The 16897-nt window shown below is 37.2% G+C and overlaps 1 protein-coding gene across 1 annotated transcript in view; it reads right to left on the minus strand.

Annotated features, from left to right (window-relative positions):
* Cnbd1 (cyclic nucleotide binding domain containing 1) overlaps window positions 1-16897 on the minus strand; it is a 371846-nt gene that overhangs the window by 324135 nt on the left and 30814 nt on the right. The window contains 2 exon segments of the mRNA XM_060384618.1: window positions 8777-8887; window positions 12950-13022. Coding sequence (XP_060240601.1) covers window positions 8777-8887; window positions 12950-13022 — 184 coding nt within the window.

Below are 16897 nucleotides of genomic sequence, written 5' to 3' on the forward strand. Positions count from 1 at the left end.
AATTCTTGAATTTTCTAGTTAGTTTAGATTTTTTTACAAATTCTTATTTTTATTATTATTATTTTATTTTTATTAACTACAGTTAATTCACTTTCTATCCCCCCTGTACCTTCCTCCCTCTTCCCCACCCATGTCTCTTTCCCAATCCACTGATAAGGGAAGTCCTCCTCCCCTTCCCTCTGATCCTAGTCTATCAGGTCTCATTAGGAGTGGCTGCATAGTAAGACCTGGAGAGGAGAGGAGCTCCACCAGGACAGCAACAGATCCAAAAAGTCTGGGCACAGGGGTCTTTTCTGAAACTGATACTCCAGCCAAGGACCACTCATGGAGATAACCTAGAACCCCTGCACAGATGTAGCCCATGGCAGTTCAGTATCCAAGTGGGTTCCATAGTAATGGGAACAGGGACTGTCTCTGACATGAACTGATTGGCCTGCTCTTTGATCGCCTCCCCCTGAGGGGGGAGCAGCCTTGCCAGGCCACAGAAGAAGTTTAGATGTTTTATAAGTCAAAATATAGCTAATATTTACTTTAATATTTTCTCCAAAATAATCCAAGTTCTGATTGTGTTAACTAATGATTGTAAAGGCACTGAAAGAAATGTCATGTCTAAGCATTCAGCAATATTGATGGTTTCCCTCAGCTTGTTCATAGTTTTAGTCTGCAGCCTCTTAGAAACAGCTTCCTTCATAGACAAATGGAATCTAAATATAGTAAAAGAGATTCTTAAAGTTTAAACTCACTATCATTGTTGCACAAATTAATTTTATAGCATGCTCAGAAAAGGATTCAGGGATGGTGTCTGCTATCTTTGTGCAGCATGCCCCAATCCTCAGGTCTAGATTATCTTTGCGCAGACCATTTTGTCGCAGACTAAATCCATCTGAGTCATTTTCCAGAACTATTCCAGCTGGGAAATTTCATGTTTTTTTTTTAATTTTTTATTACAGTTTATTCACTTTGTATCCCAGGTGTAGCCCCCTCCCTCATCTCCTTCCAATCCTCCCCTCCCTCCCTCTTCTCCTCCTATGCCCCTCTCCAAGTCCACTGATAGGGGAAGTCCTCCTCTCCTTCCATCTGACCATAGCCTCTCAGGTCCCATCAGGACTGGCTGTATTGTCTTCCTCTGTGGCCTGGTAAGGCTGCCCGCCCCACTCAGGCGGAGGTGATCAAAGAGCCAGCCACTGAGTTCATGTCAACAATGTTCATAGCAAATTTTATGTTGCTGTTGTTTTTTCTCTCCTGTACCAGAGCTATTAAAAGTAGAAATCATACTAGTCAGGCTCTTGTAGAGATCCAAACAGGGATTAGAAGTTTGAAGCCCACACCCATTTAGCTATTTTATTCAAACTTCCCTGTGGCCAGCTTCACCCTCCTCTGGTGATATAGGTGGGCCAGTAGGCGATCCCTGTTTTTAATTATATCTTTTCCTTTGAATGGGATTTCTATTCTTACATACAAAATCCTGGACTAATGATTGTTCATAAATATTAATCACAGTGAAGTGATCATTGCTTACAGCCTGAAGACCATGTTTATCTTACTCTGTAATAGCAGGCCGCCCCAAATTAATTAGTGAAGAAAGGAATTAGTACAAACTATTGTGATTATACTGTCTGACAAAAAAAATACCCTTTCATTATATATTTCCTTACACATTTAATTTACAAACTATTCCCTTTCATTGTTAGTCAGATTACACAAATTTTAAAAATATTTCTTACCATACACCTAAACACTATCAAAGTTCAAAGAATGTGAATTTGAATAATTGCTCAAAGACATAGAATGAGCTTCAATTGACATAATTTGAATAAAAATCACCTATGATAGTAATTTGTACTTCTCAAAATATAGAAATCACATTTACATTTTAAAAATGGGAAATAACCTAATTCGCTTTGATAACTGTATTATTTCTTCACATTTACAGATGGGGCTCTCAGAAAATTATTTCCAAGGGTCCTAAGCATTATTTAAAAGAAAAAAAATGTCAGTGAAGAAACTAAAGATCTAATTGGTGATCAAATATATCGTAAAATTATTACAGGATAACTTAAAGCAGAAGCCATACTATTAACATATTAGTATTTTGTTGATATTTGTTCATAATGACTACAAAAGGACTTCTTAGTATGGTGTATAGATATAATTTCACAAATATACTCAATTGAATGAATAAAGTTATTCAAAATACTGACTATGGCTTTCAGACTTACTGGCTTTAAAAACAGTCATCATTAAATGTCCTAGGAAAAGATCAATTGATTGACACATAGTAGCAATACTAGAATGTAGAGAAAAATCCTGGCCCTGTGAATTTTATCTTCCGATTTGAATAAGGAAGCATCTTAATTCTACAACCTCCTCAAACATAATGCTACTTCATGTAGTGTCCATCTTGTAACTTTTATTTGTTTTTTCTTTTTTTTTTAATGTTGTTTTAACTTTTAGAAGGGGAAAAAAAAGAATTCCTTGACAAATGGTATGCTCATTAGGTTAGTGTTAACAGTCAACTCAACCCAGCCAAGAATCACTGGGGAAAAGCATCTTAAGAAAAATTGTCTAAAGCAGGTTGCCCCTAAGGACTGTCTGTGAGTGACTGTCTTAAATTTAGGCAGGCGAGATGACCCGGACTGCTGTAGGAAGCACCCTTCCCTACGCAGGGGTCCCTGTCCAGTGTATGAAAGGAGAAGGCCAGCTGAGAGCTAACCAGCAAGGATCAATGTGTTTGCTTGCTTGGGGCTTGTTTGGGCCTGTCGAGTGTGGATATAAGGCTTTAAGTTCCTTGACTTAACCTTCACTTCTCGGCAGCGATTGATTGTAACCAGGAATTGTAAGCCAAATAAACTCTTTCTTTCCAATATTGTTTTTGTTTTGTTTGTTTGCTTTTTTGTGGAACAGGCTCTCTATTATACAGCCTAGCAATCTGAATGTCCTCAGATTTGCTCTGTAGAGCATACTGGCCTTCAAGTCACAGAAATCCACGTGGCACTGCCTACCTGGGGTCAAACACACGTGCCACAAAAGCCTATCTTCCAATAAGGCCTGTATCATAGTTCATTACAGCAACAAAAATGAAACCATGAAAAATGGTACAATTATATGAAATACCACCAGTATCCATTGAACATGGTAGGAATAAGAGCTAGTACAACTCAAGGTCTTTTCCAGTATAAAACAGTAAAAAAGCTACTATGTTAAATGTGCACTCTTTCTCTGAATAAAAGTGAAAGCCATGTTAAAAGACTTTAGATTCTAAGGTCACATTGATGCCATTAGACAAAATTAAAACCCAATGAAATTGAAAAGCTTCTGTAAAGCAAAGGACACAGTCATCAAAACAAAGCGACTGCCTACAGATTGGGAAAGAATCATCACCAACCCTTTATCTGACAAAGGACTCATATCCAGTATATATAAAGAACTAAAGAAGCTGAAAAGCAGCAAACCAAGTAATCCACTTAAAAAATGGGGAACAGAGCTAAACAGAGAATTCTCTGTAGAGGAATATCGAACGGCAGAGAAGCACTTAAAGAAATGTTCAACCTCATTAGCCATTAGGGAAATGCAAATCAAAATGACCCTGAGATTTCACCTTACACCCATCAGAATGGCCAAGATCAAAAACTCAAGTGACAACACATGCTGGAGAGGTTGTGGAGAAAGGGGAACCCTTCTCCACTGCTGGTGGGAGTGTAAACTTGTACAACCACTCTGGAAATCAATCTGGCGCTTTCTCAGACAACTAGGAATAGCACTTCCCCAAGATCCAGCCATACCACTCCTGGGCATATACCCAAAAGAGGCTCAAGTACACAAAAAGGACATTTGCTCAACCATGTTTGTAGCAGCTTTATTTGTAATAGCCAGAAGCTGGAAACAGCCCAGATGCCCCTCAACTGAAGAATGGATGCAGAAACTGTGGTACATCTATACAATGGAGTATTACTCAGCAATGTAAAATAAGGAAATCATGAAATTTGCAGGTAAATGGTGAGACCTGGAAAGGATCATCCTGAGTGAGTTGTCCCAGAAGCAAAAAGACACACACGGTATATACTCACTCATAAAACATACAACATAGAATAAACCCACTAAAATCTGTACATCTAAACATACTAAGCAAAAGAGAGGACCCTAACTAAAATGTTCAATACCCATCCTGAAAGGCAAAGAGGATGGACATCCGAAGAAGAAGAAAACAGGAAACAACCTAGGAACCTGCCACAGAGGTCCTCTGAAAGCTTCTGCCATGCAGACTGTGAAAGCAGATACTGAGCCTGATGGCCAACTGATAGTCAGAGTGAATGGAATTTTATGTAAGAAGTGGGAAATAGTAAGAGCTGGAGAGGACAGGAACTCCACAAGGAGAGCAACAGAACAAAAAAATTTGAACACAGGGAACTTCCCAGAGACTCATACTCCAACCAAGGACTATTCATGGAGATAACCTAGAACCCTGACAATGCAGCCACTTCTGATGAGAACTGATAGACTAAGATCAGAAAGAAGGAGAGGAGGACCTCCTCTATCAGTGGACTTGGGGAGGGGCATGCATACAGAAAGGGGAGGGAGGGTGGGACCAGGAGGGGAGGAGGGAGGGGCGTATGGGGGAATACAAAATGAATAAAGTGTAATTAATAAAAGTTAAAAAAATTAAAACCCAAACTCCAGTTTTCATGATCAAAATTCAGTGTTTTTTAAAATCAAAACAAAATACAGCTGCTTCTTTAGCTTTCTTCTACTCTTAAAATATTCCAGAAATATGCCTTCTAATATATTTCCAAATAAAATAAAATTTAAATAGTGACAACAATTCCAAACCATCTTTCACCTCATCCTCGACCTGTCTTTTAAGGTTTGAATAGAAATGCTTCTCAATGTCTCATCCAGGCCTTCTGTTTCTTTTCATTAATGGGAAACTGCTATAAAGAGCTTCAGCACTTTTGAGAAGCATTTCTTCCCTCCTTGCACCTGACTGATGGAAATCCTCCAGTCTCCAGCAAGTGCTCTGGCATCAGGACCCTCTACAGCTGCCCAGAGCCAAGTAGATGACTTGCTTCGTATCACAGTCATCAAATATTTGTGTTAAATAATTTATGCACTGTTAAATATAACAATAATAATAGATATTGGTGTTGGCCATAATTTTAATAATATCTTCCTGTCACTGCTGAGGCTACAGACATGACTATGCTCAGGTTTCATGAGAGGATTTGTCCACACGGCAAAAAGAAAATCTAATTGAACGCTAAGCTTATTAGTTTTATATCAACTGGACACAAGATAGAGTCATTTTGAAAGAAAAATGAGAAACTGAGAAAATTTCCGCATTAGATTTGCCTATGGGCAAGCCAGTAGCACGTTTTTTCCTTGGTTGGTAATCTGTGTGAGAGGACTCCAAACTAACACAGCCTCGAGCTAGGGACAAACAATATCTGCCTGGCCTCCAGGTCTAAACCTAAGTGCTGTGAGGACTAGTGCCTCTGGGACAAGAAGGAGATCAAGACTGTCCAAGGAGGAAGACAGCAAGAAATCGAGGTCCCTCTTTTGTCTGTATATGTTAACCTAGGTCAATTGTAGCATAGATCAGTTATGGAAAATAATTTGATAAGGTAGGTATTTAGTTTCTGCTAAAAATTGTTTCCAGACAAGATTTATTCTGTGAAAACATTGCTTACACTGTGGTGTATTCTCATGAAACTGGTTATAATGTATGGTTTGCATGCTTTCATTTTCTATGTTGATATTTAATATGAGTGACAATAAAAAAGAACTTCTTGATAGGTGGAAACATCTACACAAAACATCCCTCCCATCTATGCTATAGTACCTGATAATAATAAGAGCTGAAGTGATAAAGGGAAACGTAATGCTGGTCTTCTGAGACCAGTAACTGAGTTCAAAGTTTTGGTAGACTTTGTGAATCCTAAATTTGCAGTGCATTTATTGTTCTCTTGGAGCAGATTGCTTTTTATCACTTGAAGAATATAGATTAATGTTTTAGTAATGTGTACAGCCACATGATGGAACACATAAGCAGTGAAACTGTGATTTTACTTTTACTGCAAGGCATACACTGAATTCTATCAAATGTCCTTTAATGTCTTCTTTTGAGAAGTGTCTTCTAAAATTTTTGTCCATTATTTACTCATATTGTTTTCTTGTTATTGAGTCAAATGCCTTATGTATTTTGAATATTAATCCTGTGTGTCAAATACGGACTTTGCAAATAATTTCTCCCAATCCACTGATGTGTCCTCACTCTTTCCTTGCCTTTGGAATGTGTCTTAGTTTCATATAAACTCTTGTCTATTTTCTTTTGCTTCCTCTGCTCTTTGATATGTATCTAAAACATTTAACACATTTCTACTTTTTTGCCTAAAATTTTAGAACAATATTTTCAGGTTTGGGTTCAGGTTTGGGTTTCTAATGATTGGATCTCTTTATATCCTGATATTTACTTCAATGCACTATGTTAGAATAATGGCTGTATGCAACCTCTCTCATTGTAAACAGGGTTTCAGAGTTCACTGCCTTTTGTGATGTTTGGTTTTTGTCATTTTAATACAAATCTGGGCACATCTGGAAAGAAAAAAAGTCTCATCCTCCACCAGGTTGATCCATAGGCAAGAATGTGGGACATCTTCCCTGGCAAGTAACTGATGTGGTACCTACATCCCACTGTAGGTGTTGCGACCCCGAGGGGAGTGGTCCTTGTTTGGGGGCTGGCTGAGCAAGCATGGACAACAGCTGGGGAAACACTTCCTCTGTGGCCTCTGCTTCATTTACTGCCTTGAGTTCCTGCCTTGGTCTCCTCTGGTGATGAACTATAGTTTGTAATCCAAATAATCGTTTCCTCCCCTAGCTGTTTTCTTTATAGTGTTTTATAACTGCAATAGAAACCTAGCTAAGACATCCTTTTTCAGTACATTACCTTGTTTCAAAAGAAAAATTTTCCAACCTCCTATTCAATTATGTGTCTTCAAGCAATTCTTTTTTTATTCATTAATTAATAAATTAATTAATTTACTTTATACCCCAAAGGGAACTTCCCCTCTCTTCCTCCTCTCTCATTCCTCCTCCCTCACTTCCCCTCACCTCCCTGTCCCTCCCTCCCTTTTGGCTCAAAAAAGAGGAGATCTCCCATGAATATCAGCCCTCATACATTCTTCCACTGAGACTAAACAAGACAGTACAGGTAGAGTAAAGGGATTCAAAGGAAGGCAACAGAGTCAGAGACAGTCCCTGTTCCTGCTGTTAGAGGACCCACATGAGGACCAAGCTGTACATCTGTTATATGGGGGCGGGCTAGAACCATCACATGGATGCTCTCTGGTTGGTGGTTCTGTCTCTGTAGGCCTCCAACTTTTATACATTCATCCACAACTTTCTAGCTTATAACACTGCAGTTTTTTCACTGGCATCTGTTTAGTGTGTCAGCAATATATTTCCCATTATATGGATAGACATGTGGTTCAAGTCTAGAAATCAGAGCACAATGATAATCCAAGGGTGGGATTTACATAAGAGATTCTGGTGAATTTCTGCTCAAGTTATTTTAAAAGACTTCTTCTACACTCACCTGAAGCTTAAGGAAAAAATCTTGTCTGTCCAAATCTACAAGAAGTATGAAAACCAAACCAATCCAAAAATGGTGACGCAGACCCATGGAAGAAAAGTAGCCATCAAAATTATAGTTTAAGCCTAAAGCTGGCTTTTCCCACAGACACACCAGAAATATATCTTAAAACCCTCATGCTTCTCAAGATAATTTGTTTGACTAATCAGTCACATAAGCGAATCAATGTTACAGAAGTTTCCTGTTCTGTTATGTATTTTGTACCATGCATTGGTTATTTTTGTGCTACTGATTAAAAAAGAAATCACAACAGAAGCATCTTATAGAAAGAAGAGTTTATGTTGTCTTTTGATTCCAGAAGGCTTGTCTATAATGCTGGGGAAAGCATGTCACGTGGTGGCTCGTGCAGGAAGCTGACTAATTTTGGAATGTTCCATAGTGTACCATTGGGGCTATAGAAAAAGGAGTCTATAAAGTAAGGTGGCATGAGAAACTCTTGACAGCTGAAATACTCCTATTTCCTCCCAACTTTTTATTAACCTACAGGACTGTTGTCCTTTTTCGGTTAAGATGCTATTTTGGAAGGAGCACAGGGAACGCGAACTACACAATGTGGAATGAACAAGCTGAGCAGCTTTTGGGGCTGAAGATCTCCCCATCAGCACACGGCAGACATATTGTACATCCATGTTTATTACAACATTATTCACAACAGCCAAGGTCATAACTAGCCTGCTTGATCATCAGGACAAAACTAGAACAAAAAAAAATGTAGAATACGAACAGCAGAGTTTTACTCTGTCAAAAAAAAATATCGAATTAGGTTGTTTGTAAGAAAACAGATGCAACCAAAGCTCATCATATTATGTAAAAGGGGCAAACTCATAAAACACAAAACAAATAAGTTTTATCTTCTTTATGGAGCCTATATTTTTCATAGCTACATAAAGTCATTTAAATATATAATAATAGATGAATATGTGTCATGGAATTAAAAAGGGAACTAGGAGTAAATAGCACACTAGGGACAGAGAAGGAATTCAGGACAGTGGGTGGATCACAGGACATGATATACTTGAATAAACTTGTTATTATGAAACTCAGCAGCATTATGTAATATCAATACATGCAATTCTAAAAAGCACACGTATGTTCACACATAAATTTCACTTTCAAAAAAGATATACTTACCTTTTTTCATCTTGAGTGATTTTAGGTAATATTGGTTTTTCATGCATAAATATTTTAGGATATTGCTTCAGGAATGCATTGTGAGCTGTCAAAGTAAGGGGAGAAAGCCAACTAAAAAAATAAAAAGACAGAAAATAAGAGTAAGTATAATACATAATAGCTTTTTTAAAAGAGCTTTAATTCAATATATTAATTCTGTATCATTTTGATGCCAAGCTTTTCCTGAAGTTAAAGCAGTGATATTATACAGCATAAGAAAATTTCTCTTTTATTGTTCAGCTTTTCATTTGTGATTTATTTATTTTTTATAAATTACCATCTATTCATTTTGTATCCCATCTATAGCCTCCTCTTTCCTGCCCTCCCAATCCCACCCCCTTCTTCCCTCATCTCCTTCTATGCCCCTCTCCAAGTCCACTGATAGAGGAGGTCTTCCTCCCTTCCCTCTGACCCTAGCCTATCTCTTCTCATCAGGTCTGCTGAATAGTCTTCCTCTGTGGCCTGGTAAGGCTGCTCCCCCCTCAGGGGGAAATGATCAAAGACCCAGCCACTGAGTTCATGTCAGAGACAGTCCATGTTCCCAGTACTAAGGAACCCACTTGGAGACTGAACTGCCATGGGCTACATCTGTGCAGGGGTTCAAGGACCATTCCATGAATGGTCCTTGGTTGGAGTATCAGTCTCAGAAAAGACCCCTGGACCCAGATATTTTGGATCTGTTGCTCTTCTTATGGAGCTCTTGTCCCCTCCAGGTCTTCCTATCTCCCCCTTCTTTCATAAGATTCCCTGCACTCTGCCCAAAGGTTGGCTATGAGTCTCAGCATCTGCTTTGATACCTTGCTGGGTAGAGTCAATATTTGCTTTCTGGCAATGAATATAAAATCCCTCAATAAAAGTCTTTTTTCTTGTTTAGTTGTCAATGCAAACAGTGACACATTAAAATATTCATAGATATTTCTCTTTTTCTACATTATATTTTAAAAATATTGTATTGATATTTTACATAAAATGAATTATATGTAATTTTTAAATCTTATTTTATTTACCTTGATTCAAATAGCCAAATGGAGGTGCAATGTAATACACTAGGTATTTTCATTCTTTTCTCACAGCTTGTACCAATACTGATTAAGATATCTACTCAGTTTTCAAGTCTGTCTGCATACCTCCATGGAGTATTTCCAATGACCTCACATACATGTATCTTGAAATTCACATTTAATAATTACCTATTTTATATCATTAAATACTTGTTCTGTTACATTACTGTAATAAGGTTCCATTGCATATTTGTATAAACCTAATGATGTTGCTATATAGATATTTATACATAAAATACTATTACATTAATAATTAGCCACATCATCTAACTAGAATGTGAGGGCTATATGACAAAAATTAAAATTGAACTGACATGAATCCCCATTCTCTTAACCTCTGAGATATAGTGCTCCCAACTAAAACAGAAAATTATGTCTTATTATTTCAGGCACTATTTTAACCAATTTACATATAGCACATCATTTAATTCTTGAATGTCTGCATGAATTACGTAGTCTTATCCTCAAACTTGAAACTCAAAGAAGTATAGAAGTATTTATTTTTATCTGCACTCAGCCTTGCTGTAAGCCTTGGAACATGATTTTAAATGATCTGGATAGAACATCCTTGGGGTGGATGAAGAAGAGTAGAGCCCCAATATGAAGACCTAATTTACCTTTATCATATTTAACAGGTGTGACAGACCTTTCTCTCATCTAGTTCTTGGGAATTTTCAACACAAATTGGATGGTATACAGTGTTTATCATCTGGACTTTTGAAAGATGTGTTCAAGAAATGATGCCCCAGGTCCCGCCTCTGAGAAAAAGGTATCGGACAGGTCTGATGCTTTTTGGGTGGATGACTCCTAAATGAACATCTGTACAAAGTCCCAATTTATTTCTAATATCAGAGATCAGACCTCTACTCTTGCCTGATGTGTCTAAAACAAAAAGGGGGAACTGTAGAGAGCTGCGGAATGCTATGCCTTAAAGATGGAGCTGGTTTCCACCTTCCACCTTCCCGATGGTGAGTGCTCTCTGTCAGGAACAACTCCACATTTGGCTAAGGCCGAGGATCTGGCTTGCTTCCATGTATGTGGACCTATCTGCATTGCCCCTGTGGCACGCCTGGGTTGGCTACCCAGAGGCTATTTAAGCTGTGGGCTGGCTTTCCCCAGGGTCCGAGGATTGTTCAATGTTCCTGAATAAACTGCATTGGAAAAAAAAAAAAAAAGAAATGAAATAGACTAAAGTTCTATGTTTGGAGATGACGTAATTCTCAAAGCAAATCTTATAAATGTCCTTATGGTATTGATGAGATTTGTTCTATATTACAAAAATTATTCTGGTAGTATATTTCTACCTCTGTGTTTTCTATATTTAGGGTCCATGAACTTAAATGATGAAAGTTCAAAAGAAGGTATTATAAGGTGGGAAACTGGTAAATTGAAGCAAGCATGCAAACAAAGAGAGATCCATTGCCCATCCATTAAAGGTACACTTTTAAAACTAAGATATTATAAACCAACTGTAGTCATATCTTGTACCTGCTATAAATGTAGGCATATAGTTGTCCTCTGAAAGGCTCTACCAGCAGTGCCTCAAAACAGATGCTGAGACTCACAGCCAAACACTGGTTGATAGAGTCTTGTGGGAAAGTGGGAGGAAAGAGAAAAGGACCCAGATGTGAAAGGACTTCCACAGGAAAAACAATAGAGCAAACTAATCAGGGTCCAGAGGTGTTTGTTGTGGCTGAAGCATCACCCAAGGACCATGCATGAGCTTAAAGATGCAGCAAAAAGGCAGCTTATATATACTTCATGTGGGTTCTCTAGTAAGGAAAGTGGGGACTGCATGGGACATGGACTCACTTGTAAATTATATTTATGTTTTTATCCTAAGGCAATTTGCATTTTTTGTTTCAAATTAAATAAGCCATAAACTTTTAACCCATTTGACTTCTTACAGATTGTTTCCACCTAAATTTGTCTTTCAAATAATGTGGTGTCTACACATTTTCTTGATGAAAATTAAAAGAAATATGAGTATTGCCTTTCACCACAATGGGAGCAAGTGAGGGCTGATATAAATTAAGTAAATAAACATTTATGTATCTCCGTAATTGATATTATCCTCAAGATACAAAACAAGTTGAAAAGCTATGTAATGATACCAATAATTTTAACATTTGACATTAAGTAAGTCCTTTACCTAAATAAAAAGGTCATTGAATCAGTGATCTTTCTGCATTACAGCACAGTAATTATTTCAAATTGTGATTTACCAAGATAGAGGGGCATACAACCACAACCAGTTCACCATAAACCTTGATTCTTTACTTTTTATTTTCAATACATTCATAAAGGAAACTGAAAAGATGTTTCTGAAATACTAACTGAAATATGATGTTAAGAAGTACTTTCAATCTATAGTCCTAAAGAAGCTAAGCTATAAGGAGGACACTAAGGAAGATGCTCAATCCTCACTCAGAAGGTCAAATGGGATAGAAATCGGAAGAGGGAGAAGACAGGGAACAGGCACAGAATATGGCCTTGTCCTAAAAATGTGCCTGCAGCTAAATCAAAGAGATTTACATTAATGTCACTGGCAGAGATTTTCAGACAGCCTGGTAGTACAGTATTATGTAGTCATTAGTGATCATTCTTAAAATTATCTATAATGAAAAAGAGGAAGCAGGCACAAAGAAATAGTTTGAAGAGAACAAGAGTACCAGGAAATGTAACGCTGGAGCCAAGTCCTGTGCTCAAGAAGATAAAACATTTAAATAAAGGATTTATTCAAAACGGAATAGAGAGTGACGCCCTCAGGGCAAAACCCCAAGTAGCTAAGCTTCCAACCCATGAAAAGGAATTAAAGGTAAGCTTAAGCAGTAAGGAGACTACCAACAACAGAAAGCTTTGGAAAACGCCGCTCAAGGAGAGTTCCAACACTAGCTAGCAGAATAACTAGGCATCTTAACCCCTGTGGTTGTGGATTCAGACTCAAGAAGAATACAGGAAAGTCTTTGCAAAATCTTTCTGTAGAGCTAATGAAAGCTTCTGAGGCCAGGCGTGTGATGGGGAAGTCTATGTCTTTTTCTAGGACAGAAAAAGAAATGCATGAGTAACTTACGTGCTCCTTATTCCTCTAGTGTGGCATATGCTATTCAACCGAGTATAATTAATCTTCCTTTCCATTCTGAGGCCTGCAAGAGGAAATCAATTAAAAGGGTGAGGAATTTTTTGTTATCTTATTAAGCAAGTGCATAAACAGGATTTAATTGGAAACATTCATCATACTAAAAAATACGGTGTTCATTAAATGAGATATTGTATTCAGTCTCTAATAGACACACAGATTTCGGTATGATGATTAAGGTGACTATAGAATTTGCTTTTAAATGTGTTTTGATCATATCAACTACTTACACCTACCTACCTCCTTCTCCATCTATCTCTCCATCATGAATTCCACATATATTTATGTTTTTATTTTTTTTAATTCATGGAGTCTTATTAGTGCTGGCAATTTAATCATTGGTGTAGACCATCCACTGGAGATGAAAAACCTACCATGAGGCCACATCCTCAAAAAAAAGGATTTTCCCTTCCCAAGAAGCCATCAAATGCTCTCAAGTTAGTGGCAGCCTTTCCCCACATTCTGCCTTGGCTTGATTTAGTGATGATTTTGAACAAGATCTTGTACAGGTGACCATGGCTGTTTTAATTTCGTGAGTATAGTTGTCCTGTCATATGCATAGGCGCCATTTTCCAGCAGTGTTCCTAGTCCTCTGGCCATGCAAATCATGGTTTGTTCCCTCTTATGCATATCTCCTAAGCCTTTGGCGAAGGTCATGTGATATAGCTGTCCACTTAGGCATGACTATCACAGTCATTTATTTTCTACATATTGACCATTTATTAGGTCTCTAATTAATCACTGTTCACTTATAAAAAGTAAGGTGAGGCATATGAGCTGTTCTAATTTTTTGGAATAAGGCATGAGTTCTCTTCTGTGGAACAGGCTTTAAGTCCAACTGGATAATCATGGTTAACCCAAAGACCTTCATAGCACTGTTCCACCAACCACCATATCTCACCATATCAGTGGTTATTATAGCTCTCAGGGTCCACAGCAAGGGAAGACTGTTAATAATATTTTTCCTCCAGCTGCCTGAACAGCAATTTTTGTCCTTATGAAAGCTAGCCAACAGAGAGACAGTTTCTAGATAAGCAACAGAATCCATGATCTGTGATCAACATGAATGGTTTTCAGCAATAGAGTCTACCATCGAGTTCTGGTGGACAACTTCCAGCAATGGCAAGAGCCTGTACTGTCCGGGAGGGTTTCCTCTAGACAATGTAACCAAAAACTCAGAGGGAAACAGTGTTTATCTGGAACTGGGAATTTTGTCATTTGGAAAAAGCACAATACCCCATTGTAAGGAAACACTAATCAAAATCTTTAAAAACAGTACATATATGGAAGTTTTTAATTAGTAGATTTACACATAGATTTTTCAAACAGAATTTAATTTTATTGATCTAGAATCTAGTCTGGCAATTTATAATTGCAAAAAATAGTGTAATTGGAATGAGTCATAGTTTAATTTCTCTGAGCAAAAAAAAAAGTTTTTCAGAATTACTTTCTAAGATTTTTCACATGCAAAACTGCTTTAGACACAATTAAAAGAAAAGTTCATTTGCTACCTGATGTATTTCCTTTTATCATCTTCTCCCTCCTACTGTCTCTTTCTCTCATACTTTCTTATCCAGTCTGATCTCTGAAGGTCTAACTAAGCCTATGAAGTTATCCATCATTGACTTCTCATTCTTCAGAGCATTTTCCAGGGTATAGAATCAGTTTCCAGTTCTTCATGGCATTTATGTGTGAGAAATCACAAAGAATCCTTAAGAAATAAAAGTTCTTCTCATAGCCAAGAAGCAAATTAACTGCCACGAGGAGGAGACAACCTTCTAATGAGGTGGGAAAATAGAATACAAGGTCTGGTGCATGTCTTTGGGGTGACGGGGATTCACATCACAGTCCTTGTGACTGCTCCACAACAGTGGGGTTAGAGATGGAAGTAGAAATGTGCCATGACACACAGTAATCAATACCAACATATGTACATTATTTTATTACTTATTGAAAAGTTATTGAGAAAGTAAGTGATTTACTACATCTTCCAAACTTTTTAAGAGTCATTCAGTGGCCACATCATAATCATAAAGAATTGGAACTTGCTATGCACACATTTATACCTTCTAACTCAGGGTTTGAGTCATAAAATTGGGTTGTGTATGGGCCCTGGATGACTTCAAAATTAACAGCATAACAGACAGTTTTCTAAGTATGAAACTAAAATAAGAGTAATTTAAGCAGAAGACTTGTCCTAACATGGTAGCTTTTAATAAATCTGGAATTATTATTCATATGATTTAAGCACTTCCCTAACCATATTCCCTACCAAACCTTAACTGATAAAAGACTGTATGATTCAGTTTTGGTGTCATATAGAATTATTTATTTTAAATGAACCAAGCTATAGCTTTGATATACTTAAGATGTCTGACATACTATTATTCTGGTGTGAATAATATAAAATGTTAATCATAATAGACATTTAAAGAGACTTTTATAAAGTACACATTAATCCATTTTTCCCAACTGGTTGATGATCCAGCTCAGTAATAATTCCAGTGAGTCAGGTATGGAAAGAAGGGGAACTTCCATAGAAATTTAGGGAGAGAAATTAAAGCTGAGAAATTCTGACCATAAAAATATTGAAAAAAAAATTGCCATCCATTATGTTTGATTAAGATAACTTGCAGAAGATGAAGAAGGGAAGTGGGAAGAGAAGAGAGGAGAGAAGGAGGGGAAAGGGAGGAAGACGGAGAGGAGGGGAATAAATATTTTAAGAATAAGAATTGCTAGAAAAGAACAGAAAATTAAAATTACACTTGGTTAAGCACTTGCATGAAAAAGATGACCAACGTTTCATGTTTAGCTTGGAACAAACCAGTAGCCTCAAAACCAGCATAAACTCTACAGGCTTGTAGAACACTTAATTCATCAAATATATCTTCATTATTGAGCCTCTGTTGTTAGAGGTGTTTGTTACGAGAGTCTTTATAGGAAGAGTTTTAAGTATGTAACAGATAATGTCTTTAAAAGCAGGTTGTTTAAATACAAAAATACTAAACGTTTCAATGTGAAATTGCACCTATGAAAAAAATAGATCTTTTGTTTTTCTACTGATCAAATCAGGGATAAAACTTAAACAGTTCAAAAGCTGCAATATTTATATTTATTTTCTAGTCTTATTTTTCCCTTATAAAATGCTTTAGCCTAGCTTTTAACAAAAGCAGCAGGGGCTTAACCTTAGAATGGAGTTAAAATCTAGGATTTCAGCTAGAGTACATGTGAAAAATGATTTGAAGCTGATGGCTATAAATTAATCCTACACTAGAAACTCTGTTCAATTAAAAATCCAACTGTCCTTATCAGATAGGGACTCACTTGCCAGCTTTTTGATCACTTTCGCCTGGTGGGACTGCCTTGCCAGGCCACCAGGGATGAGGACAAGCGCAGTCCTAATGCAACTTGATCTGGGCTGACTGGGAAAGGGAGTTTCCCTTTTCTGAGGAAAAGGGGAGAATGTAAAAGAATGTAAAGTGAATAATTTTTTTTTCAATTGAGGAAAAAACCCATCTCTTATCATATTGGACATATGCCCCACTGGATGTTATTAAGATGGAAAATTTCTCATGTTATACATGTTAATGTTTGTTTCAGGTAAACGTATTTTCTTATTTGTGTCATATGTTAAAGTATGCATGGATTAGATTGTTCCTAACAAAAAGTAGTCATATACATACAGTATTTCTCAGGCTTTATATATTTAAATGCTTTTGCTCCATTTGTTTTATTTGCTAAAGAGATATTTACTCAACCCTCAAAGAAAAGCTGTCAGAAAAATAGTTGATAGTTAACAACCACAAAACAACTTCACTGTGCATATTGGAGCAGAGGGCCTAATGCTGTCGAGTATACAGACGGAAACAAGCGCTGTGAAGT

This window comes from Meriones unguiculatus, chromosome 6 (genome assembly GCF_030254825.1).
Source record: "Meriones unguiculatus strain TT.TT164.6M chromosome 6, Bangor_MerUng_6.1, whole genome shotgun sequence".
Lineage (NCBI taxonomy): Eukaryota > Metazoa > Chordata > Mammalia > Rodentia > Muridae > Meriones > Meriones unguiculatus.